At 42.4% G+C, this 25,222-nt stretch overlaps 1 protein-coding gene across 4 annotated transcripts in view; it reads right to left on the bottom strand.

Moving 5' to 3' along the window:
* COL24A1 (collagen type XXIV alpha 1 chain) overlaps positions 1–23,175 on the bottom strand; it is a 147,790-nt gene extending 124,615 nt beyond the window's left edge. For all 4 annotated transcript variants that reach the window (XM_068406150.1, XM_068406152.1, XM_068406151.1 and 1 more), the window contains exons 1-4: positions 23,008–23,175; positions 16,670–16,731; positions 8,792–10,095; positions 774–827 (exon numbers count right to left, since the gene is read on the bottom strand). In XM_068406150.1, the coding sequence (XP_068262251.1) occupies positions 774–827; positions 8,792–10,095; positions 16,670–16,731; positions 23,008–23,063 (1,476 nt within the window). In that variant the 5' untranslated portion in view covers positions 23,064–23,175. The remainder of the gene's footprint in view (positions 1–773; positions 828–8,791; positions 10,096–16,669; positions 16,732–23,007) is intronic.
* Between the last annotated feature and the right edge of the window lie 2,047 nt (positions 23,176–25,222).

Below are 25,222 nucleotides of genomic sequence, written 5' to 3'. Positions count from 1 at the left end.
ACCACGACCTCAGTGACTCCTCAAGCACTTTTTTTGTACGTAATTGTGCAAGCACAGATTTACCAGAGGGGATTTACCCTCTTTTGCCCTGCCAACTAGTCCTTGTGGTGGTGCAGGCTTCTACCACGCTCTCAGCAGCTGGGGCACAGGTTTCTGCTCACTGCAGCACAGCCTGTGCTCTGTCCCCTGGCACATGGCAAGGCTGCTGTCCCTGCTCATGTTGGGGTGCACCCAGTCACACAAAATAAGTCAATGCTTGCTACTGTAGCTCATTTCTTGGGCAAACTACCCAGATATCTTTCACCCCTTTTATTACACTGCTGTAACACAAGAGACCAAAACAGATTTTTTGGGAGTGTTTTTTTCCCCGTCTGTCTTGCAGTGGTTAATTTTGTATCCACTGCCTGCTCCTCTGTGGCTGTGGCATGCATTGCTTACTCCCCCTCCTTACAAAAGCAAATGAACATGACCTTAGATTGCAGCAGATGGGAGCAGCATGGAAAAACTAAATGTTAATATTGTGAGCAGCAAAAGCTAGGTACAAACGTAACAGTGCTCTTTGTACGCACCCATACACAGAATGAACCATGCTGGAGGCTCACAGCAGAAAAAAACCTGTTTGCTTTGCCTTACTTTAACCTGTCAAATATTAAGAATCATACACTTTCATAATCACAAAGCGTATAAAGTTGAGAAAAACAAAATGATGCAAACTCCACTTGATTATCAGTGACCTGCCTAGAGCTACAGAAGAACATAGCTGTTTTACTCACCCGAGGACCTCTCTTTCCTGATGGACCAGGTAAACCTGGAGGACCTGGAGGACCCTGATGACAGAAAATCAAAACAGTTGAGGCTAAAACCCAATACAAGGACAGTATCACAAGTCTGAATCAGACCAGATCTTCTAACTGATGACCTTCTGCTGGTGCAGACCTTCTCAACTTGAAAACCAATTCCCAAACTACAAGCTCATGTGTTTTTAATCTGGCTTTAAATCAGATTTCTGTTTAGAAGGTATCTTGTGTCAGAGGAATTGGAGCTAACGATCTAGATAGTAACTTTTACTTAAGTGTATTTGTATTACAGGAAAAAGAGATCAAGTTTCAGGATTAGAAACAAGCAAGCACACTGTATTTCAAAACAAAGAATAGAGAATAATTAAGCCTTTTCAATAAGTATGCTGGCATGCGAAACACATTTTAGAAAAGTCAGGGGTAACTGAAAAAATGAGATACCACCTCACAGAAAAGAGAGACATGAAATAGAAGAAAATAAACATGGACAAAGGATTGTTCAGTTTCCTGTTAAAAGCTTTTGATAAGGATAACTGGTAGCATGTTCACCCTTGTATATAATGAATATCATTCTTTTTAAAGAAAAAATGCAGATTTTTAAAAAAATGCTAGTATGTAACCAGATGTATCTTTTGCAAACAAATTAGATTATTAGTAACTATAAGAATATTAGATAGTGTACCACCCTCTGTAGATCTAGTTGTTTTGACCATAGAAATCTTTCCTTTTTCGTATGTGATTGCTGTTCACATTCAAAACCCCAGGATCTATTTCATTGTACTCAAATACAAATGAGAGCTCTAGACTAAAATCTGCACTAATTTATATTCTATTTCATCTATCACACTTGAGTCCTAAGGAGGCATACAATGTTCTTACGGGTAAATTCAGCTCCCATCCAAATGCCAGCAGAGTGAGTCCCAGCTTTAACAGAAACCAAGTACACCCACCGCAAGGAAAGATGGGCATCAAGAAAGTCAGACCTCACAAAGGAGGTCAGTTGATGATCGCAGGAAGGGGTTCAGCTTCCCTTTTCAACCAGGCTTCCTTGCACTCCCATGTTCTGTATATACTACAGCCTCTCAGCTGAGGCACTAGGCAAAACACTGAATATCATACTGCCCATCACCAAACACTGCTAAAAGCTGGCAGGGATACCAGGGAAATCAGAAGGGCAACTATGATGGCTGAAATGGCCAACTCGCAGGCTTTGCAAAAAAGGAAAAAGAAAGGGGGGAGGGAGGGGAAGGGAGAAGGGAAAAAAAGACAAACACCCTTTGGGGGGCTTTATTAGCAATCAACAAACCATTTTATTAAGACAAAAGTTGCATTTTTAAAAACCTAAAGTTTTGTGGAAGTTATATTTCTTTTTCTTTGGAGACAGAATGTCACTGGCTGAGAAGATGGTGCTGATTATGGGCTTAGGCATTGTCAAGCCAATAACATACATTTGGCCAAAATACAGACCACTTTGGATAATTCTGGGGAAAACTGTTGTTCTGAGGAAGAAAAAAAAAATATTTTCCTCTCCAATAAATCGTAATAATCTTAGGAGTCTAACTGTAGTGCAACTGCCTGTTTATAGTTGGTAATATTTGCATGTTCATACCTACGCTTCCCTTTCTGCGTAATTTAGAAGACACAAGTCTGTTAACAGTCCTGGTCTTTAGGTCAAACCATAACATGTCATACTTTCAACACAGGAGGTTTGCTATTTACCATGATTGCATAAATGCTCACTAGCATCCTCTTATTTTTCTAGAGTAAAAAGACCATAACTGTGTTTAATAACAAAAAAAAAAAATGTAGCAGACACGTGGAAAGCTCCTGACCTGGCATTCTTTTTCCAGGTCCAAAAATGTACCTGAAACGGCACAGAGCGTTCCCACCCTGCCACTGCTGAAGTAGTATGCTTTCTGATCTCTCCTCTCAAACTGTAAGTTAAGACGTGCACTTTGCTTAGAAAATTATCCTCAGACTACAAAGGGAAACATTTTCTATTAAGTAAAATAGCTGCAGCTACTGTGCATTCTTTTGTGATTTGTGGTACAAAGTTTTTCTCTATCCCCGTTTCAGACGCGCTCTACATCTCCTTAAACATACATTAATAGACAAACCCCACCAGTTTTCTAACAGAAATCTTAGTATTTATTAACATCCCTGATCTTTGCTGCTGATTTATTGAATGAGGGCAATGAGAACATTTTTCCCTATGTGCCTTTTAAATTTTTTAAAATTCCTTTGCAAAAAAACACCCACCAGAAAACACCCCTCACTTTGATTACACTAATTCTTAAGTAATTCTCTCTCATTTTCTGTGATTAGAAAATCTAATCACAACCAAGCCCTCAGCAACCCCTAAAAGAAGCAGTAAAATATATTTTGAACTATGCAACCAGAGATGAATAATGCTTTCTCAAGGTTTTCTAAAACAAAGTCAACCATTGCAGATGAAATCTCTGGTTAACAATAATTAGCAATTAGCACCAGCAATCCAGGTGTCTGATCAAAGTATTAACAAGGACTTTCCTTAACCAGAGTACGTCACTCCTTAACCTCCAGCTTAGACTCCTCCCTGGAACTCAAGCAACATCTCTGCTGGCAGGAGACTTAGTAGAGCATACGTAAGTCTTCCTGGAAATGCTTTTCTGACTAGTGAGAAGTTATTCCACCCTATGTACTTCAACCTGTGAAAGCAACTACAACTTTAAATCCGCGTGACTGTTTTTATATTAGCTAGAAAGCTATTTATGCCTCTTAGGCACCCATGTAAGCCACAGAAGTCAACTTCTGAGAGTAAGCCAATCTCTCTTAAACCAAGGAATTAGTCATTTGTTTGAATAGCTTTTCCTCCAACTACTGGCAACAGTAATTAAACAAACCTTAAGCAATTGAAACTGTTGATGTGGGATTTTGCATTTGACATTTTAACCACCACCAAAAAAAAAGAAGTGACTTCTTGTAAATATTACTGATGCAAATTTTAAATTCATTTATTTAATAAGATCTGTTTGCTCAAAACTGATCATATGTACCTTAAGAAAGGTATTACCACTTACTGTCCTTAGTAAATATTTCACTTAGCTATTGAGGGGAGAAGCTCAAGTTCCAAACAGTCACGGCATAATCCTGAGATAATAAAAGTAGACGCTACTCTTCCAGAATTTTTCACTACCTTGCAAATGGTCATTGGGATGAAAGTAATGATGAACATTCACAGACGTTTTCTAGAATACCGAAACCCTTCTACAGATGCATGTGTTTTAAACTTGCCCTATGCCAGAGGTAATAGGAAGCATTTCATTTACATATAACAAGCCCCTAAGAGTTCAGATGCACAGCAGTAAATTCTGCATTAAGTAGTTAGAACTTCTGCACAGGTATATGCTGATCCTGTTGCCATTCAATACCCAAATCATTCACTGAAGTTTCTCTTGCAAAACAACTACGAAGTTTCTCTTTAAAAGGCATTTGACTACACCTCAACCTCAGCTCACCTCAAACACTTTTTTAAAAGACTAAATAAAAGAAACATGAGTTTAACGCTTGATCCATCACATACCTAAGGCAGGCAGTCCTTCAGCAAAACAAGACAGACATGAACCTTTCTGCACATTATCACCAAAATATCTGAAATACAGCAAGGAAGTAAATAGAAACAACAGGCTCCAAACCCCTTCCAAAAAACTCTCCATGAAAGGAAATTCCACTTCTAACATTGCTAATATCACTTGTTCTGTTGTGCAGGTATCACTTTGATTAGCCACGTTTTCCTTATGTCCCACCTAAATTTTCCTACTCTGTCTCACCATGCTTTCTGTGAACAAGCAAAAAAAGTGACTTTATTACCTCACCCTTTGCAGAACTATAACATTTGTCCCTTACTTTCATTACTAAACACACTTTTGTTTTAACCTTTGCTCAGAATCATATTTTCTATAACTGTGCCACTGTTACTGCAACCTTCTGCAATCCTTCCAGTCCATCTACACCCTTTTTAAAGCTCTTCATCCAAAACTGAGGACACTTCTCCAACCTGCAGCCTCAGCATACCCAAGCCAGTAGAAAAACAGCCTCTGATACTCACCACTCCTAGTAATGTATCAAGCATCATAGTGATAAGATGCATTTATTCTCTAGTGCACTATAACATCACACCATTAGCCTCATCTGCCTGCTTAACCAGTAACTCCCCCGTTCTCTATTTGTACTTTTAATTTCTGTACTATCGCACTAAGTTTCATCCCATCAGTTTCAGGCCATCTGGAATTTCGATTCTGTCACTCAAGAGTTCTTCTACCTACTCCTAGAATGCTTTGTCTACCTTTTAAAAACATTATTTCATACAGATATTAATTTAATTATTGAGCAACAGGGATCCTACCAAACATGAATGTCCACCTATTTTTCCTTCTTGCTTCATTTTCATTTCACTGGAAATGATAAAACCCCATACACCTCTCTTTCCAAACGCCCTAGAGCAGGCAGTCACTCGTGTATGATTAACCTTTCTTTACAGCTGTGGAAGTCTTTCCCTTTCTCCGTTCAGAATTCCTACAACAGCCAAAGCAATGTCATCAACATCAGAGGAATATATCAGGTTATGGATTAAAGCTTTTCAATATTGTTGTGCAGAAGATAGGGAAACTGCATCAGTTTCATGTGAATTAAAAGAAATGTTTAAATATTTAAGACTAACATTATCTTTTTGCTACTAAAAAAAAAAAATCAGCAAGAATCTTAAGTTTTTATCTGCATCAGCAGATACCAAGATAGATTTCTCAGCCTGGGTAGGGAAATGTGAGGGTTACCTGCAGAGCTAAAATGCAAGAAAGTGATTAACTGCCCAATATATCTCCTGTGGCGAGGGAGAGCCTCAGCAAGCAATTTTGTTCAACTGAGAAATAAACTAAGAGTGAAAACTCTGCTGACGCTACCCTTACTGCTGTTTATTCAGCACCACATTTAGGATCTCTGAATCACCCTCTCTGAGTTCTCACCCTCACACCTCCTGGTTGGAACACGAACGTCTCATCCAGGACTCAATTCTCGCTAATTCAGGGCTTGCAATTCCAATTTCTCCTGGCAATATCTCCAGACTGCTTCTCTTTACCAACTAGATAGCCTAAGGAACACCACCTTTTGGTCTTCTACTATTTCTCCTCCTGGCTGAGTGTCTTCATAATCCAGAAAGCTTTTCCAATAGAGAAAACTAATTCCTAGCTCATTTCTCACAGGAAGCAAAATTCTATGCAGACAGTCCTGCAGATGCAATTACCTACCAGCAACTAACCTAAATCAGCTCTTCGGCTCATATCAACACCTCCTCCTACCAGTACGGGACTATGTATCATGCTACTGCAAACTGCTTTAGGACTGTGCAATGAAAAATATCAGTTTGAAAGTTAAATAGTTAAAAATACACACCACATTTATTTTTTTAAATCCTTATAGAGTGCCAAAACCCTCTGCAGCACAAAAAGGAGTGGTTCATCAGAGGAATGGAGCAGCTTTCCCTCTAAACTAGTGGTTCAGGAGACCACACTGTTCCACTTTAAACTCACTTTATATTTTTGTAGGTGATTTCGGTCACTGCAACTGCTAGAATTTTAATCAGGGTCTTAATAGTTTTGAAGAAATGGGTGCCCTTTTCCATATGCTATCAATAAATGAAAGCCTGAATTCTGGAGCCCTGCTTTGCAGTGGTGGGTGAATTCCCATGATGTGGGATCATGGAATACAAGGAGCTTAATTGTATAAGGCAACAATCAGTTCTGGTAGGTGATTAAAAGCTAAAACTAAGCTGAGGAGTTTAAGAACCACAAAAGCTAGTTCTTGCCTGTCAACTCCAATAGAACGAACATTATTTCTGTGTTGAAATCTTGAAAGAAGGTTCAAACCAACCACAACATAATGAAAGAAGAAAAAAAAAAAAGGGGGGGATTCATGCCTTATCAGGATTTTTTGCTGCAAGGGAACTTTGCAAGTTCCTCAGTGTTGCTTTTTTAGGCTTCCCACTGATAAGACTCTGTGGGTACGTATGTATTAAAGTGTTAGAGCCACACAGATAAAAGCTGGATTATCTCTGGTCTTCTCTACATGGGTGTACTAGAGTGAGAAAGCAAACCAATACCACCTCTTCAAGTCTGTGGCCAACAACAGTGGCAGGTAGCGTGCCACACAGCCTCCGCGGAGCACAATTCTTGACAAAAGCTTGTGTGGAAAAGGCCATGCAGAGGCGTCTTCTCCCTTTAGCATCAACCACTCTGGCAATACAATGCTTTAGCTTTGCCTCTGTTTCAGTGGGTGCTGCTGGCCCCTTCAGCCAAACTAGTGCCTACAAAGGTCTAGATCAACTTCCCAGCTCTGCCACAGACCTCTAAGACCTTGGACATTATTTAAATCCTGACCCAGCAAAACACTTCAGCACAAATACACCATATTCATTGCTACAGACTATACCAAACACAAGGTCTGCTCTAACTGCCTTCCTAGACGAGACAAACTTCTGCGTTCCCAGTCTGTAAGAGAAGCATAGAAAATGGCAATATAGACAACTTTAACACTGTATGTATAGTGCCTCCACCTAGAAAAAACCCCACGGCATTCGATTGGAGTTTCTTAGTAAGGCAAACAACCAACAGCATTATCAGCAGCCATTTCTGTGCCACATAAAAAAGAATGGATTTAACTTTGTTGGCTGTAACTGACTGAAATCACAACGTACAAGCTATGTGCCAAAATTAAAAGCTTCCATTAGCAGTTACTAAACATCCTGAGCTCCAAAAATTGAAATTAACCTCATGTTGATGACAACTATGTACTTAGTGATATGTCCCCATAAATACTATCATAAGGGACAAAAAATAGAAAAAAATTACTGACTTCACATTCAGAAAAGATGAAGCAAGAGCACCCCTGGACTAATGTGAGTTACTTGTTAACACATTTTTCAATTGTGTAACAATCCCTTTGCATCTGGATCCGTTTAGAGTAAAAATTGAACTTTTAAATAGCTTTTCACTTGCTGACTACCTTAAGAAAAAAATATTTCAGTGATGAAAGAATACATGCAATACATTTATGGGCATGTTCAAATATATATTAGGAGCTGCTTAACACATATCAAATTGCTTTCCAGTAATAACCACAAATGCACACACACAGAAAAAAAAAAGGGAGTAAGTGGAATTATCTGTTCCATGCTATGGTTTAAAAATTTTAACCAAACAAACAAGCACTAACTATTATATTTCCCAGGCTAAGCAGGAACTGCTGTTCTTTCTTGTCTGTAGCTTCATATATATTGTTCCCATTTTTATGTCTTAAAAGGTTTGAGCCTGTGCACACAATAAGGACAAACAAGCTGCTATTAAAAGCACTACTGCGCATTTGCAATTTTTTCAGGGATTGCTTACCCTGCAACCTGAAAAAATGCCACAAATTTGTAAGACTGTTCTAAAACTCATTTTACATGCAGATTTGCATGACCACTAACCTTGGGTTACAAATGGTTTTACCAGTCCAGATTCTGCAATCGGTCTCTTTTTACAATTATGAATTTTGATAGCATTGCTCAACTGAGAGAATTGTGTCAGTCTTCCAAACAGTCTGGTTGTTCTTTTCATCAATCAGTGTCTACATTTGTGTACTGTATTAATTTATCCTGTCATTTCATTAAGTGAGCAGTCTCCATAATTAGCACTTACATACATCTGGCTGCATTTAAAATTTTAAAGAAGTCTGGGTTGCCTACCACTTCACCAGAATATGTCTTGAATGTCTTCGTATTCTGCCAGGAAATAAAAATATACACCACTTACACCAAAGTTACATGCGGGAAAGAGACACACTTAAGGCAGACAAGCATTTGTACAGTATAGCCAGGAGAAGTTGCAGTCACAGCTTTGGCATGCTTTGTGAAGTTTCTTTCAAAGCCTCTGTTAAATGTATGTTGCTGCACTATAGTAAAAAGAGTAGTAAAGATAACTTACAGGAGGTCCAGTTTCCCCCTTTGGACCTCTGACACTTCCCATTTCAAACATTTTGTCAAGATCTTCATAGTCATAAGCATAATTATCAATACCAATGTCATAACTGTTTTCCGTGTGATAAGTCCCATCAGCATCAAATGCACCTTCCTGCCCTGGACTGAGCTGATTATCCAGAGAGAGGTCAGCAGGCAAACTGTACAGGGTTGTGTTGAAGATTTGCTGCTTTTTGCTTGGTTCATCTAAATGCTGTTTAGCTTTGTCCATTCCCTTGCTTTTAGTTTTACTCTGTTTTACAGGGGAGACCAGAGAAGGCTCACTTTGTCTGCCTGAATCTTCTGTGGTATTATCTGAAGTATTTGGATATGATCCTGCGGGGGTTTTAGAGACATTTCTTTTTTTGCTCATCTCCTGCTGATGAAGAGGCAGATTGACATTCTCCTGGAGTTCGGTTTCAAGCCAAGCTTCCAGCAACAGAGGTTTAGCCTCTGGAAACTCCGATGCAGAGACGTTTCTTGACTCAAAGTATTCTGACAGAAAGTGAATCCAAGCAACACTGGTAACAGGAATGTTTGATGTTTCTTCTCTTCTATAAACCGATATGCCTTTTGACTGGTTTTTCTCATCAATCATCATCTTTGAAAAAACATCCAGCCCATCTGACACATGTGGAGCTCCTAGTGGAGATCGATACGTTTCAGCCTGGCGACACTGCTGTTTCACATATTTGCAATAGTTTGCAGAGGCTTCTGCAGAAGGAATAATATCTAGCTGACATATAACTCCTTCAAAGCTGACAGAGCGAGAGTTCATCCTTCCCAGGGTAAATAAACCATCCAAATCAAATGTCTCCACTTCAGAAAGTATTTCCCTGCTATAGTACTTCTTTCCACACTCAGCAAGTACTGAGACAGTCTTGTCTCGAACATCAATGGCAAACAAATGCCATTGTTCATTATGAACACTATAATCAAAGTATACAGACTGCTTCCCTCCAATGTACACTACTACCTTTCTCGGCAGCAACTGGACACCAAACTGCAGTCTACTTTTGTTCCTAATACTGAAAAGGAAAGCATTATTTACTCTGTAAGAGTACAACCCAACTAATATGGTGAACTGATGCCCTAGATTTGATGGTATGACTTGAGTGATGGGGGACTCAATATGTGCATCACTTGTTAGTACAACTCCCGATACAGTTAGACGAACACCCTGAGGTAACAGAGATGATGCTGAGGGCACTGTCGTCTCTGAGGGCTGTTGAACATCTTTCACAAGGCCTAGTTGATGAAGAACATCTATTGCTGTAAAAAGAAATAAAGGCATACTGTTGATTCTGTTTACAAGAATTATAAATTCAGATCCATATAAACAAATGTACGCCAAACATCTTAACAAATCTGTACTTCCCAGAGCATATATACTGCACACAGCAAGGCCACCAAATCCCTAGTGTAAAGCACACCAATCTTTCACATAAATCAAACAAATAATTAAAGCCAGAACAAAATTTTCATCTTTAAAAAAAAGAAACACACATAGAAAGGTCCACATAGTGCCCATTGTAGGTTAGTTCAATTACGAAACTGAAAATCCCCCATTTGCTGTCTTCAAATTTTTCACAGTCGTCAACGAACACAATTTCTTAGTTCCTTATTTATTTGGCTAATCCTGCCTACTCTTTGAGCAGATGATTTTTTTTTTTTTTTTAACTTTTTCTTTTGCAAAAACCTTCTGCAATAAAACCATGCTTTTCCTCTTTACCAAAAAAGTTTAAAAGGAAAGTATTTGGGGGGAGGGTTGCTTTGTTTTTAAGAAGGGACAAGCTATTTACAACACAGTAAAATCTCAGTGGAGCACCAGAAGATAGCCACTGGCTCAAAGCAAAATACAAAGCTGAGCCTTGCGTAGTAGCTACTATGTGCTGGCAGAAGTAATGCAACTGGTACCCGGGAAGAATTCCTGTGCTTCCACCAGGGAGCTTTCCTCCTGCCAAGCAAGGCCCTGTGCCATTACAGAGCTGGCTTCAACGGGAATTGTTTTCCCTGTGGGACCACCCTTGATTGAATGTATCTGTGCCAAAGTTAGTCAGACAAAAAGAAAACAAAGATCTTTCCAAGGGGAGATGCAACTGAGTGTGCCGCTGCCTCCATTCCCTCAACACAGTTTACTTGTTAGGGTCAGGGATGAGATGAACTCTGCAGAAGCAGAAGTGGTGAGGAGCAAGGAGAAATGTCAGGACCCAAGGGGCAGTGCTCCCATCTTCTGGCTTGTCTGTCCTCCCAGTGAATGCAAGGCTGCAGCTACCCAGACAAGATATTGAACTAAGAGTGCACTCCACAGCAGGAGACAGCAGTGGACGTTAAGCAGACAGAGAAACCAGCTGTCTTACTGATTTATGTCCTATAGATTTGGCTTTGGCATATAGAAGTCCAGATAGGAGATCTTCCTACAGAGCAGAATGGGCACTGGTGTTTTCACTGTTGGATTCTCTACTGTCTTGTATAATGTGAGCTTTGTGCTTTAGCCCTTTCCTTAGCCTGGACCTTAAAGTATCTCCATCTTTTACCTGGATAAATATCTTCATACCTAATGGGTAGAAATACAATTATCTAGCCCCCTGATAAACCGAAATCATATCTGACCTGGGGTAAGAAATCAAAGCCACTTTCCTTCTAAAGGGTATATCAATGGTCAAAGATGACCGAATACATTTGGTATTGCCTAAATCAGATTTAGGCATGTTGGAGTTGGTGGGCATAAACACCTTCTTCCTTCAGGATGAATATAAAGACACTGTTAGATCCTTTATGATGCAGCGAAACAGACACACTACAAAGGCTTGAATAAGAGCTAAACTGCATGTCCCCAGGGGTCTTCCTGTACGGTCGCAACATAAGAGAGCGCTTACGGCACTGATTGGTAAAACTGCCTTGTCTGGGTGTTTGCGAAAGGTGCCACAGAAATACTGCAGAGACTGGGGCAAAACGCAATCATGGAAATAAGAGACAAGAAGATTGGGGGCTAAAGCACACAAGAGAAAAGGCTGCAGGAGCTACATTTGCTTGGCCTGGAGATGGGAAGGTTTGGGGGAATCTAATTACAATTGTCCATTATCTGACTTGGGGTTATAGGGAAAACAAAGAAAAGCTGAGGAGTAACGGGCACAAGCTGCAACACAAGAAATTCCAGCTCCATACAAAGAAAAAGCATTCTCACCGCAAAAGTTCTTAAGGGCTGGACCAAGGGGACAGAGACACTGCGTAATCTCCATTCTCACAGATTTTCAAAGCCCAACTGGACAGGACCCAACAACCTGAACTAACTTCGACAGCGACCCTGATCTCAGCAGGAGGTAGGACCAGATGAGTTCGAGTTCCCTCTAACCTAAACTTTCCCATTTTCTGCACAAAGGGAAACTGAACATTGTAGTTTTCATAAACAGCATTGCACAGACGCATACGATATCATCTTTTTTTCCCCCTAACCGGAACAACTGGCTGGCCTAAGCTTCCATGAACTACCTATATTAAAAATTACTAGTAGTATCTAACAGTTGCACTGATCTAACAAGCCTGACTGGGAAGAGACTGGCACTTGCCATAGCATTTAGCTGAGGGTACTTTTACTATGCACATTGTGCTTATATGAACTAAATAAAGCTATTAAATCACATAACAGAAATCTGGAGTAAGAAAGAAGAGTAAAGGATTCTCTGCTATATTGAGAGAAAAGAGCAGCTGAAACAAATGGATGTTCACTCTTTTAGTGGATAAAAGGTTTCCTTTCCCACTCTTCCCTCTCTCTGTTTACTGAATGTATTCACAGCAAACTTTTAAGAACAGACAGACGTTGGCTGAGTTTCAGTGGTAAATTATAAAAAGAGCCTGAGATTTCCTTGAGAGTGGTTTATAAACTGGAACCAAAAGCATCAACCTGAATGCACTGTACATCTTGAAAATTAATTACACACCTTGTAGTGTTTCTAGTCATGCTTGAGATTCATGGACGTGCCAAGATTATCCTGGCGGGCAGCCAGCACAGACAGAGGTATGGATAAAGCATATCTTTGCAGAAAGTCGCGTGTACGCCAGTTTCTCAAGATGTTTTGCCTCAGAGCAATGAATTTACTATGGCTGTATTTTTATCTGTCAAACTGATAACAGAGGTCAGGCTATAGTAGAGCTTTGAAGTACAATGCATCTGCTAATGAACCACCACACTTTCCCAGGACCCCGGTCCTGTGTGCTCTGCATGTAGTTATGGAAGAGAAAGCTGTGCTTGTATTGCCCTTGTGTAAACTAAGAAGAAACACAGGTCCTGAGCTCTGGGCAATGCAGAGCATTGCATGCAAATATTATCCCAAGGCTGGGGACACCACTGCAGCAATTCTGTGTGCTGGCTGGGCCAGCTGACTGCACAGAGGAGAATAGCTAATAACCTAACCTAAGGTTGTGCCTAAGTATCACAGTCTAACCTGAAATATTTGGCAAGTTCTTGTATTTTAAAATATTTGTAATTATATATTTGTATTTAAAAATAACAATGCATGTTATCTGTCCAAAGTATTATAAATTGAAGTATAACACATAAAGCTTGAACTTAAACTGGCTTAAAACAGTCAATTTTAAAATGACACTCAAGAGTATCACTACTAAATCTCCAACTGCAAGCAAAATTGCCAAAATTTTGGCAGTTCCAATTTGAAAACAGCACATTGTTTAAAAGTTATTATGTAAAGGAAAAACATTCTCCACACCCTGCAAACAGATTTCTGTGAACAATGACAGGTCTTGAGACAGCTAAACACAAAGAAATGCTGTGTGAAAAATGACAGCAAAAGATTAAGTATCAACTAATTATTCCTTGCTGACTTGCTGCCTGTTAACCCACCGTCAAGCCAAAAGGCTGTTCCAAACTTTTTTGGCCAGTCATTTCATTTCTGGTCCAACATGTATTTTTATTTTATTTTAAGGCTTTCAGAAGCTCTTGGCAGTACACAGGGTTTTGGGAGCAGGCAACCCCCTCAACAGTTCCTCCCAGCATGACAACCACTATTTTCTTTATCTATCAGTAGTCAGTTGTCTTTGTTTACCCATGTCTGCACAACATCTGTCTTCACTTACTGTTCAATCAACCCATCAATCCCCCAAATTGTAATGGCTCATCTTCTTGAAGGAAAAGTTGTTTTGTTTTTTGGTGTCAAGTGCTTTCCTTCCACTTTCTAGGAGGACTTTAAAAATTCACAACCTTACTGCATCATGAGGGGAAGGAAAACCTAACATGGGCTTTGGTAAAAAAAAATCTTCTGACCCTCTTGTGGCACAAAAAAAGCCCAAAAAGGAACTGGGGAGGGATGAGGGGATTTGACTATTTAATCGTTCCACAGTCCTATTCTGTTCACCCTCTCTTGTTCATTTTCCACATACCTCCATAGTCATGACTACCCTGAAGGGAGGCTATTTGGGGTGCTCTCTCCATTTCAGCCATCCTAGTATACACATTACTCAATTTCCCTTTACCAGTATGGGTAAGGGAAAGACAAGGGTCATTCATCAGTCAGCTCCACCAGAACTGAGAGTAGTTACGCATCAGGCTGCCCGTTTCTCAGGTGATGCTGCATCTGCAGTTGGGTAAATTAAGATACCTGGCTGCAACCAATGCTCTCCCGGACACCAGGCTGAGTGACTGGCATAGGAAAGCGAACAATATACATTGATTCTATAGGTCCTTGAGCCACACTCAAAGTACTATTCCTAAAGGCTGAGGCTGCATCTTTACATATATTTCACTGAACACAATTCATAGCAGCCTACCACAATGAACAAGGCATAGCTTCTCAAGTAAAGCATGCACAGGCTGTTCCATCAGCTCAGGAGAGAAGGAATGTTCATTACTCTAGCTAGCATCTTCATATTTGGCAGAATACTCTTTTTTCAAGATACAACTGCCAAGGAAGTTTTAATAACAACGTAAGTGTTAACATATTCCTAATGGGCAGACAATCCTGTTCCTGGACAAACTCTAAGCACTGCAAATGGAATAATGATAGCTCTGCAGGTTATATACTGAGACTGAAGACTTGAGATGCTCTTTTTTTTTTTTTTCTTTTTTAAGGAGGTTTCCTCAGTCTGCTGTTCTCTGAACTGCTTTTTACAACCTTGTTTACACACCGTGCAAATAAAGCGCATGACGGACAAATTCACCCCTGGACAGAAAGTTGCATCAAGGTTCAACGCATCGTTTTGATCCCAAGCAAGTACTTGAAAATGAAGTTGTGTACGGGATCTGTGCACTGAGGGTGGATGGGAGTTTCCAATCAGCAAGGTTTCTCATATGGCTATCTAGAAATGCTGTTGAGTAATTTAAAAAAAAAAAAAAAAAAAAAGAGTAGGAAAGCTCCTTCATCTGCTGGTCACAAAATAAAAAATAATCAAATATAAGCATGTCAAGTCTGGAGGCTTTACCCCCTTTCTGTGAAGCTCTGTGCACAGAAGTGCTCTCAGATGAGAGGCAAATAACCCTCAGACTGCACCCACTGCCACTGCCACCCCCCCAGTCCTGTAGCCTTCACAGTCCTCACCAGAAGTTTCATTAGAAAAGAATTCTCAGGCTGAGGCACATAAGGAGTGAGGGAAATTGTTTATTCTTTGCATAGGAGGAGGGTGGGCTGGAGGGATGACAACAAACCATCGCTGCGCACCTGTCTCCGGCATCCCTCACCTGCTGCCGCTGCAGCAGGAAAGTGCAAACAGCCACCCTAAAACAGCCTCTCCCTTTCCATCCCTGCAGGCCTGGAGCAGGGCAGGCTGCACGCAGGTGCTGCCCCTCCTCTGATGAGAGCTTGGCTCAGCTATTAGAAAAATCTGGGAAAATCCCATCATCACAAAGCATATGTCCCCCATTGAGCTGAATGTGAAAAATCAACAACCAGTCTTACCAGGCAAACAACAAGCAACTAATGGAAGGCAAAACCACAAAGAAAATAGGAAAAAAAAAAACCTGAAGAAAAAAAGCAAGCTTTGCCAGCCACAGGGAACGATGGGAAGGAAAAAGGCATTGGTGAGAATAATGGTGGGAGGCTGCTGAGATATCCCACAGAGCTCTAGCAAAACGTTATCAGGAACGAGACTTGTCTTAACCGTGCAACCCAGCTGTTTGTGAATGCTGAATAGCTGAGCAGTTGCAGTTAACATACCAGCCAAGGATGGCCCATTTCTTGCTTCACCTGTATGGTGAAGGAACATGGCAGAGAACTGACACTGCCACTCTCCTGGCAGATAAGAGATGACTAAATGGCATGTTAGCCTCCACCGCTTCAGGACACTACTATTCCCACAGCAGCCTCTAGTGCAAGCTGCACATCTGCTGCAGTTATAACAGCTGGCAGATCAAAAAAGAAACTAAAAACAAGACAACCCTATTTCCTCACTAACATCTGCATCTGAATGCAAAACCAAATGAACACACAATTTCACTTTTTGCTTTAATGATGCCAGCCTAGACTAAGCCTTTATTATATGCAGTGGTTTGCTTGCACAGCCCTAAGTGCAAAGGTAACTCAGTCATAGCTTGCCACCCCCAAGGACACCCACTTGCAGTGAAGACACAATCAAAGCCTTTTCACTGTACAAGGCGTCTCTTTTATGAAGAGCTTGCTTAAATATGTAAGCAATTTCATAGACAGAAAATCTGAGTAATTTTCAAAAGGTCATCTTTTCCAAACTGGATACTTTAAACTTTTGCTCTCATTATGCTGTAGTTGGTATTTTCTTTAAGTCACCATTAAGGAACTGAACTTAAGGTCACTTGTAACAATAGCCGTTTACTCTTTTAATCTAGTAACAAATATCCTGTTATAAAAAAAAATGCTCTCACCTTGTTTGGGTACTTGTGCAACACCCACAGCTACACATATTGCAATAAAAAGGAGAGTTTTCCTAAAAGGGAAAGAAAGAAAAGAACTTGTAAGAAAACATCTAAAGTTTCAGAACTCCCAGGAATTAGTAGCTTGATTCAGTGTCCAAAGTCAATGGCAGGATACCATTCAGCAAGTCCTGGATCAAAGCCATCAAAGTTTACAACTTTGCATGAACGCTGAGAAGGCATTTTACACAAAGATCAAGGATTATGTATGCCCTCATATATAGTACATATATTTTACACTGTTTTTTATTAATAAAGTAACTGCATCTGGTTTATATTTTCTTGCAGCAGCCTTCAAATATGAATGCTGCTATGTAGTAAATTTCTTCCTGGAAAGAAAAAAAACATTACTATAAAGAAACTATAAAACAAATGACAAGTTAATGCCTATAGACATCATTAGATACTTTTGTCCCAGTGTACCTGCTATCAGTCTTGTCAGTATATCACACCATTTTACCATAAATGAAAATGTTGTGTCACACTTTTGTTCCTGTATGATAAAATTCTGTCATGTCACAAACAAGACATGCTCTTCACAAAAAGTAAAAAAATCCCATTACATTTTGAGCTAAAACTTCATGCTCAGATAGAAAAGTGCACTACTGATCGGTACCATAGGCCCACTGACTCCAATGAACATATATAAGGTTGATATAGATCATGTGCTCGAAATAGACTTTAAATAAAGACACCATTGGCAAAGTGTTGGGTGTTGGGCAAGGAATAAATTTTCACCATGGTTAAAAACAGACTGTCTACTAATTTTCATTCAATTGTCATATTAGCCAGATTGGCATCTAATCACACTCTTATCAGTGACTGAATCTTTTAATAAATGAGACATGTGTTTTCTGTTAATGTTGGACTTCCAGGCACAGAAACAGACGTATGTAACAATAATAGTAACCTATATCTATTTAGCGCTAAGAATAAATATTTCTAAAATATCAGACATGTAGTTCTGATACTGACTACCCGACTCACGCTCAAGCCTCAGCTCAGCCCTCTTGCTCATTAACATGTGTAACCTCATTGACTTTTCATAATATTAAACATCAGACTCACTAAAAGCATTTGCTGGACCATGCCAGAGAGCACTTGAATATCTGGAATAACCAGTATTTGAAAGTAACACAGTTGCAACTAAACACCTGTAACTTCATATGAGGTAGCTTTGCCAGCTAATTAGTCAGGTTTGCACAGCATAAAACATTCAGGAAGAAAACCCCACCACTTTAGACAGGAACATGTGGTTCAAACAGCAATAACAGACAAGTTCCTTCCATCGAGTGTTCACTGCCAGGTTACCTTCAGCTCAGAGGATAACATATGCGTAAATGCTACAATGACAAGAAATCATGCTATGATTTAAATATTTTTATATATATGTATACAACACATATATATAGAACAGTAGTTACTGAAAAATCAATTCAAACATTCCAGAAACACCCAAGTGCATGAAAACCACAAAGGAAAAAATCTGGTTTTATCACTCAATTTCCTCAGTGAAATAAAGAAAAAGAGTCAAAATTCACTGAGCTAGCAGAAGATGGGCTTGATTACTTACCCTCCTCTCACTTCGGCAGTTTTACTGTGGGGTTTCACCCCAGTTTTCAAAACACATCCCCCTTAGGGAAGGAGGTACCCGCAGCTGCTGCCCCTGCTTCTTGAGGGCCCCCTCCCCAGTCCAGTCCAACCCAAGCAGCAGGTAGTTCTCAACCACACCCTCCCCAAGCCCAGCCCTTGATAGACACTTCCCCACCAAAACCCACTGGCTGAGCCAATTCCTGTTACAAGGAAAAACACCCATGGCAAATGCTGGGAGGAGAAACAAAGCATTATAGACCCAACCAATTCCCATTCCTTACAGGTGTGTTGGTTCAAACAACAATTAAAAAAGTGCACTATCCAGTACCACCCACTCTCCAGCCGGCAAACCTCTTTGCTGTCCTTTCCTTTCCCAGCTGATAGCAGCCTGGACTGAATTCACACATTGCCACGCTGATTTTCAGGGAAAGCACTTGTTTAAACAGGATTGCAAATTACAGGGGCAGGGAAGAGAAGCTTTGTAAAAATCAGACTAAACATTTTTCCTGCTATGATATATCTTAAAGAATCTCCGGCAGCATTCTTCAAAACTTGCTTAAGTTTTGGCAACCAGAACAAATGAATAATTTAAGGAATAGTAAGACATGATAGGGTAATATTTTGTCACTGGTATTGCCGCCGTAAAACTGTAGATACATCATGTTTTTCAGAAGAAAATGCACAGAAAGTATAGGATATTCAAAAATACACATCATTGCTCCAGTTCCGATCACAGAAAGAGTGGGGTGGAAACTCCACCTTATAAATCCCTACATGCTTGTAAGGGCATGTTTTTTAATTGACCCCTGCAGTCCCTAGCTATTCCTGTCTTCAGGCTTACTCCTGCTACAGCCATGAAACGTCTACTGGAGCAGTTCTGCCACTCCTGCAAAAGACCTAATATTGACTGCTGTCCAAACAGCAGATCAGCAACGGGACACTCGCTTCGTTTTTTCAGCTTTGAAGACCAGAATTCAAGTTCTGGCATTATTTCACAAGTAAGTAGTTTCTGTGTCACACAATGCATCATCTTTTGATGTAATGAGAAGATCAGTGACAGGAGATAGCTGCGTTAGGAAGTAAGCCCAGGCATTGCACTGTATCAGCTAAAACTCAGGACAACTATTTATTTATTTGACTTTCATGGGTGCAAAATAGATTCACAATTAAAAGCAGTAATAGACGTTTTAGCTAACTCTGAAGTCGGGATGTTCAAAGAACCCCAGAGCCCAAAACGCAGAGGTTACTCCTCTTAACATTACAACAGCCTCTTCTGCAACGTTAGCCAGGGACAAGCTGTGTGTCAGGTATCTGCCTCTGTCACCTCCCAGCAAATGTTGTAGGAAGGCAAGAAATTCCAAAATGCTCCCAGGGCTGTAAATTACACAGATGTAAAGGATATACAGAAACATTTAGTGCGAGGTAAAGACAAATGTCTGGCTTACACAGTACTCCCCAGCTAATGTCAAGAACAGATGAGTGATCAGCTAAGAGAAAAAACAGGGACCAGAGAGAACCATGGGGCTGGAGGTCCCATAATGCGTGGGAAAAGTTAGTCTTCCTTCTACTTTTTTTCACAAGTAAACCTTTTTGTAAATGAAACCATGTGCAAGCTAAAGTGAAGTTGTACAAGGGAGTCCTCCATGGCTGAAGACGAAAAAATGAAATTCTGTCTTTCTGAGAGAATCTGTTCATGCAAACCCTTCCCTCTTGGTCAAGATCACCACTCTTTGCACTAAAAGCTGCAGAGCAGCCAGTTCTCAGTCTCCATTCTCACAGGAGCACTGCCACTAAGCCACCAGGCTCCCTGCTGTGCAATGTGTAAGTGGCTTGATCCATCATCTGCCATAGCTGCAAGGAACAAAGCAAGCAGCATGCAGAAACCCTGGACCGCCTGCCTCAGCTGAGCCCCTGGCTCTTGAGGAGACTTGCACTGTTGGGACACAATAGAAAAATGCAAAAGCATGTGGCAGGGAGACTCCAGCTGATTCAAATGGTGGCTATTTTTCCCTGTTTAACATCACACATGAAGCTGTTTCAATACCCCTTGGCTATGTCCTGCCCTAGAGCCAGGTATCTCTTGAGCTTCCTCCCCTCCTCCTACCTTTTCATCCTCTCTCCTATTTACATGCAAGCACAAGCTGAGGGCAACTATATAAGTGTTTGGAGGAAGGCACTATCAAATGTGGTTGAGCTATTCTACCACTTAAAATAGAGCTTTTCTTTCTGATAATCCTTGACATCTTGTGGCTGTTTGCCTCTTCCTATGAGTGGACAGCGACTATCTCTGTTTATGTTTTTCCATTAGGGTGACAGATGGATGAGGAAACTGATAAGCTTCAAAGCAAGTTGAGGCAAGCAACGATGCAAAATTTGCCCTCTGAAGACTATTCAGCAGCGTACAGAGCTCAGGTTTGGTCAGTGCACAGTGGTGCAGGGTAACAGCATCCTCTTCATTCCAGGCCAGTTTGCTAAACCTCAAATTTAAAAGGAAGAAATACCACCAGCTGGCTGCTAGGGAAGGCAGGAAACCTGTTCCCAGTGTAACTGGCACAGATGCAGAACACACTAAACTCAAGGGCTGCGTTCAACTCCAGGCTCATCAGTGATGATTTTTTAAATACCAGCACCTGCCCCACATGCATTACTTCATTAGATCTCCTCTGAGGACTGCTGAGGAGAATGGCCCAGTTTGTGTCTGTCAGGTCTGAGGAGAGTTTTGGGAAAGGTGATAGCACCTTGTGGACAGAGATACCCTAGGCTTCTCAAAGACCCCAAACTGTTCAAAACCTTATCTTTCAAGATCTGAAAAGAAAGATATCTTCCTTTGTGCTATAATGAGATCAGCCAGCAGGGCCAGTGCTGCTTCCAAGTTTTAAGAGACCTACAGTCAACTTGGTTTGAGGGGACACAACAACTTCCACAGCCTCTCCCAGGTGATAGCTGCATGTCCTTTGGGCACGGATGCCACTGTGCACCTAACCAGAGAGGGAGAAACACCTGAATCCTTTGCTGCACGTTCACAATTTGAAAGAAGGGAAAAAGGGAGACACACAAGATAACATGAGAGGCAGAGGATCAACAGATATATTGCCCTTTCCCCCTGAGGAGCAGTGACCTAAGAGGAGTCCTACAACAGTGCTGTGCTTTGGAGAAAAAAAACGCCCAGCCACTCTCTGGGCAGCATTTGGCTTAAGATGAGAAACTACCACATCCAGAAGAGCAGTCAACTCTGTTAGTATTTCTAAAAGGAGAAAATTAATTTAAAAGATGTGATTTTAGAACCACAAAAAGATGGTCTAGGCTGCAAGGGATTGACTGGTTTCATATATGCTAAGGAAACCTGATCCTTTTGCGAAGACTTCTGATTTCTTAACACAGGCAAGTAACCAGGTTGCTTTCTCTCTACTCAAGTAAATTAGGTAAACGAGATTAATTTTGTCTATATAGAAGCACATAGATATATAGTCTGACGTGATCTCAGATCTTGAACTTGGGTAAACTGCATCTGTGCTACTGTACTACTTTACTGTAATTCATGTTTCTCTATCAGCAATATCCTTTTACAGATATCAAATAAAACCATTTTTTAAATTGCACTCCGACAATTCCTGAAGTCCCTCAGACACAGCCATTAAACACACAGATCTCCCAGGAAGACCACCTTCAGGCAGCCACCAAACTGCTCATAAGCATTCAAGCGCACCCAGATTATACACGAGCCATGCTTGAGCAGCATAATCCTCACTATAACACAAAACAAATCCTTCTCTGTCCTGCTCGGAGCTCACAGTAAACTTAATTGAAGCCACAGCCAGAAGAAAATAAGCACCTTACAAAAAAAGAGACACATACCTCTAGAATATCATTACAACTATCAGAAGCTCACAATCATCTTGCCTAGGCTGCCTTTAGGCAAACTTTAGAGGAGAGCTGAGCTCTGCCTTTGCATCGTAGATGACCACACACTAGAAATACCTACGCCTATTGCAGAAGCACGTAAATACAGGGCACCTCATCTGGTCACCTCTTATTAAGAGAGTAGCCTCAGCTCTTAAACGTAAATTCTGCAGGTTTTGTCTCTTCGCTTTAATAGCTAGGTACCAACAGGGAGGACGAGCAGACAGGTTACTGGCGGTGCAGAGGCACACTCTCCCCCGGGGTCCCGGTCCCCCCCTCGGGGAGCAGGGCTGCACTGGCTCTCAGGTGAGGCTGCCACCGCTCCCCGGGGGCCACACACCTGCGTAACCCTCCCCGGGGCGGGCTCCCCATGGCCAGGCTGCCCGCCGGGGCGTCGGCTCGGACGGGGGAAGGATGGCACGAGGGTGCTGGATGGGACCGGGAACATCCAGGAAAGCAAGAGGGACAGGAGAGACAAGGGCGAGCACCTGGAAGGGCTAGGGCCGTGCGAGGGCGAGAGACGCACAGCCACCGGCAACCCCGCAGCCCCCGCCGGTCCTCCCGGGGCACCCGGGACCTCGCGGGGCTACAGCTGGAGCTCGGGGGGTAGCGGTGGGGCACAGCCCACCCGGGCCACCGTCCTCTGCCCCCGGGAGAAGAGCTGAGCCGCAGCCCCATCCCCTGCCAGCCCCGCGGCCGAGCCCCCCGCCTCGCACTGGGCTGGCGGTGCGGTGCGCCCCGTCGCCGCCGGCCGGAGGAGCGGGGCCCGCCGTCACGCCTCCCCGGCTCCCGCTTACGTTCGTGCCGCGGGAGAGATGCGTCCTCGCCTTGTCCTCTCGGCTCCCAAATGCATTTGTATGCATTTGCCCGGGCAGCGGAGATCCGAGGGAAAGCCGGAGCCCAGCGCCGCGCCGCCGCAGGCTCAGGTCCTGTCCATGGAACCCCGCCGGCCGCAAGCGCTCCGCCGAGCTCCGCGCAAGCCCGACGGCGGCCAGCGTACGGCCCGCGGGGGCGGGGCGGGGGGGGGCGCCGGGGGCCGGGCGGCAGGGGAGCCCCGCGGCTGCCCACGGAGTCAGGCGGAGGAGCGGCCCTGGAGCCGCCTGCCCCGCACCGGCGGTCCTCCCGCCCGCCTCGGTGTTGGGTTTCAGCGCCGGCTGCCTGGCGATTACATCAGCAGACACGGCCCCCGAGGCGGGCCGGACCCCGGCCGCGCATGGGGCGCGCTGCCCCGCGCAGGTCCCCCCCGGGCGCGGAGCCGCACCCGCCGGCAGCCGCGGGGCGCGCAGTGCCGCGCCGAGCCGAGCGCCGTCCGCCGAAGCCCCGGCGGGGCCGCGGAGGGAGAGCGGTGCGGCGTCCCAGGTGCGCCCGGTCCGGCTGGCAGCGATGGGGGGAAGAGGCAGACAGGTGATGGCGTTTAGTGCGTCCGAAGGGCGAGGAGCGCCTCCGGTTCCCGCTCGGCTTCAGCTGGGAAGGCTCGGCAGGAAGCTGCAAGTGAAATTAAAATGTGGGGACGGAGGCGGGGGAGAAGAGAGATGATGAAATGGTATAAGGAGAAAAAGCTGAGTGTGCTGGAGGTTTTGCATCTCGAGTATAACTAGAGTGGGGTCCAGCAATCATTCCTCTGGAAAATGTTTGAAGAGCAGATGTAATTTGGTAGCATTACAATGCCAAAAGAAACACGACGCTCTTCACCGTCTTCTTCCTAAAGACACAAAGGTCTTTTTAGCTTTAATTTTCAGTTTTCTTACAATAGACTGTGTTACTGGGACAAGGTAACTTTATCCCATAAGATATCTTTATGCAAGCTGTCTCTCAAAACAAACAAGGTAGAGTTAAACAATACCAGATGTTGTAATACACACTGTACAGCAAACCTGTGGTCAAATCCTGCAGCATTACTTAGGCAAAACTTCCATTGATCTAAGCAGAAATTCGATGTGAGTTAGAATTGTGGTATTTGGCTCTTGCTGGGTGTTGCAAGAACGAAGATTTCACATCAGACCTGCAGCAAAGACCTTCAGGTTGTAGGTAAGATGGAGAAAGGCAACATGAAATAAACCCGAACATATTCCCAAACAGCAGAAAACAAGACAAGTGATAAGGCACAAATAAAGGTTGTACGTGACAAGGATTTTATATTGTTCTCACTGAGGATGCCCCACTCAGCTGAGGAGGACTTTTCTGGGTGATCCAGGTAGTTGGGAACAGGCAGAAAATTGGGGCGGGGGGGGGGAAATTGTGAGGGAACCAAGAGCAAACCTAGACAGGTGAATTTTCTTGGGGATAACAGAAGCCAAAGTTATAGGAGAACAAGTTACTCTCAGGCAACACACCGGAGTGTATTATAGTTTAATTTGAAACTCAAATTCATTTTCAATACCTTGAATCATTCAGAATCTACAGAGTCTCACTGGCTGCCATGGGTTCACTGAAGAGAACACAGTGCCTGCCCAGGGAGGTATTGGACACTGCTGCAATAAAGTCTGTCAGCAGTTCTGTTTTAAACCACACTTGAATGGCTTCCAACAACTGCAGTGTTATATTTCATTTAGTTTTTGTTTATTAGCATTAAGATGAACTAAAATGGGTACATTGCAGATTTGGTTTGGAATGGTTTGGTGCAATTCCATGAAATCTATCAATCCCTTAAATAAGATGTCTTGTATGCAGTAGATATATTGTTGATTTCTTAACCCTTTAGCATCAGCATTAGGGCTATTATGGAGAGAATTCTGCCCTCATTTCAGTGCACATCGACAAGTACAGGAGCCAACCTGCAGCACGTGGCGAGATGGGCTGGGGACATTACGTGCCGAGCTCTCCCTTTCTAGCAGTGTTTGCACTGAAGAAGGCACAACTTGAGATTCTTGCCAGCTGCACATACAGGGTATAAATAAAGCTTTGCTGACCCTGACTATGCAGTGACTTAAAATAGTATAAAGTTTAAACATTAGCATTGGTTGTTCAGTTTTCTATATCCAAAACTACAAAATTAAGTTCACAAAGTAGGAC

The sequence above is a fragment of the Nyctibius grandis genome, chromosome 8 (assembly GCF_013368605.1).
Source record: "Nyctibius grandis isolate bNycGra1 chromosome 8, bNycGra1.pri, whole genome shotgun sequence".
Classification (NCBI taxonomy): Eukaryota; Metazoa; Chordata; class Aves; order Nyctibiiformes; family Nyctibiidae; genus Nyctibius; species Nyctibius grandis.
The sequence above is the reverse complement of the archived record's forward strand: the minus strand, read 5'-3'. Positions and strand labels throughout refer to the sequence as shown.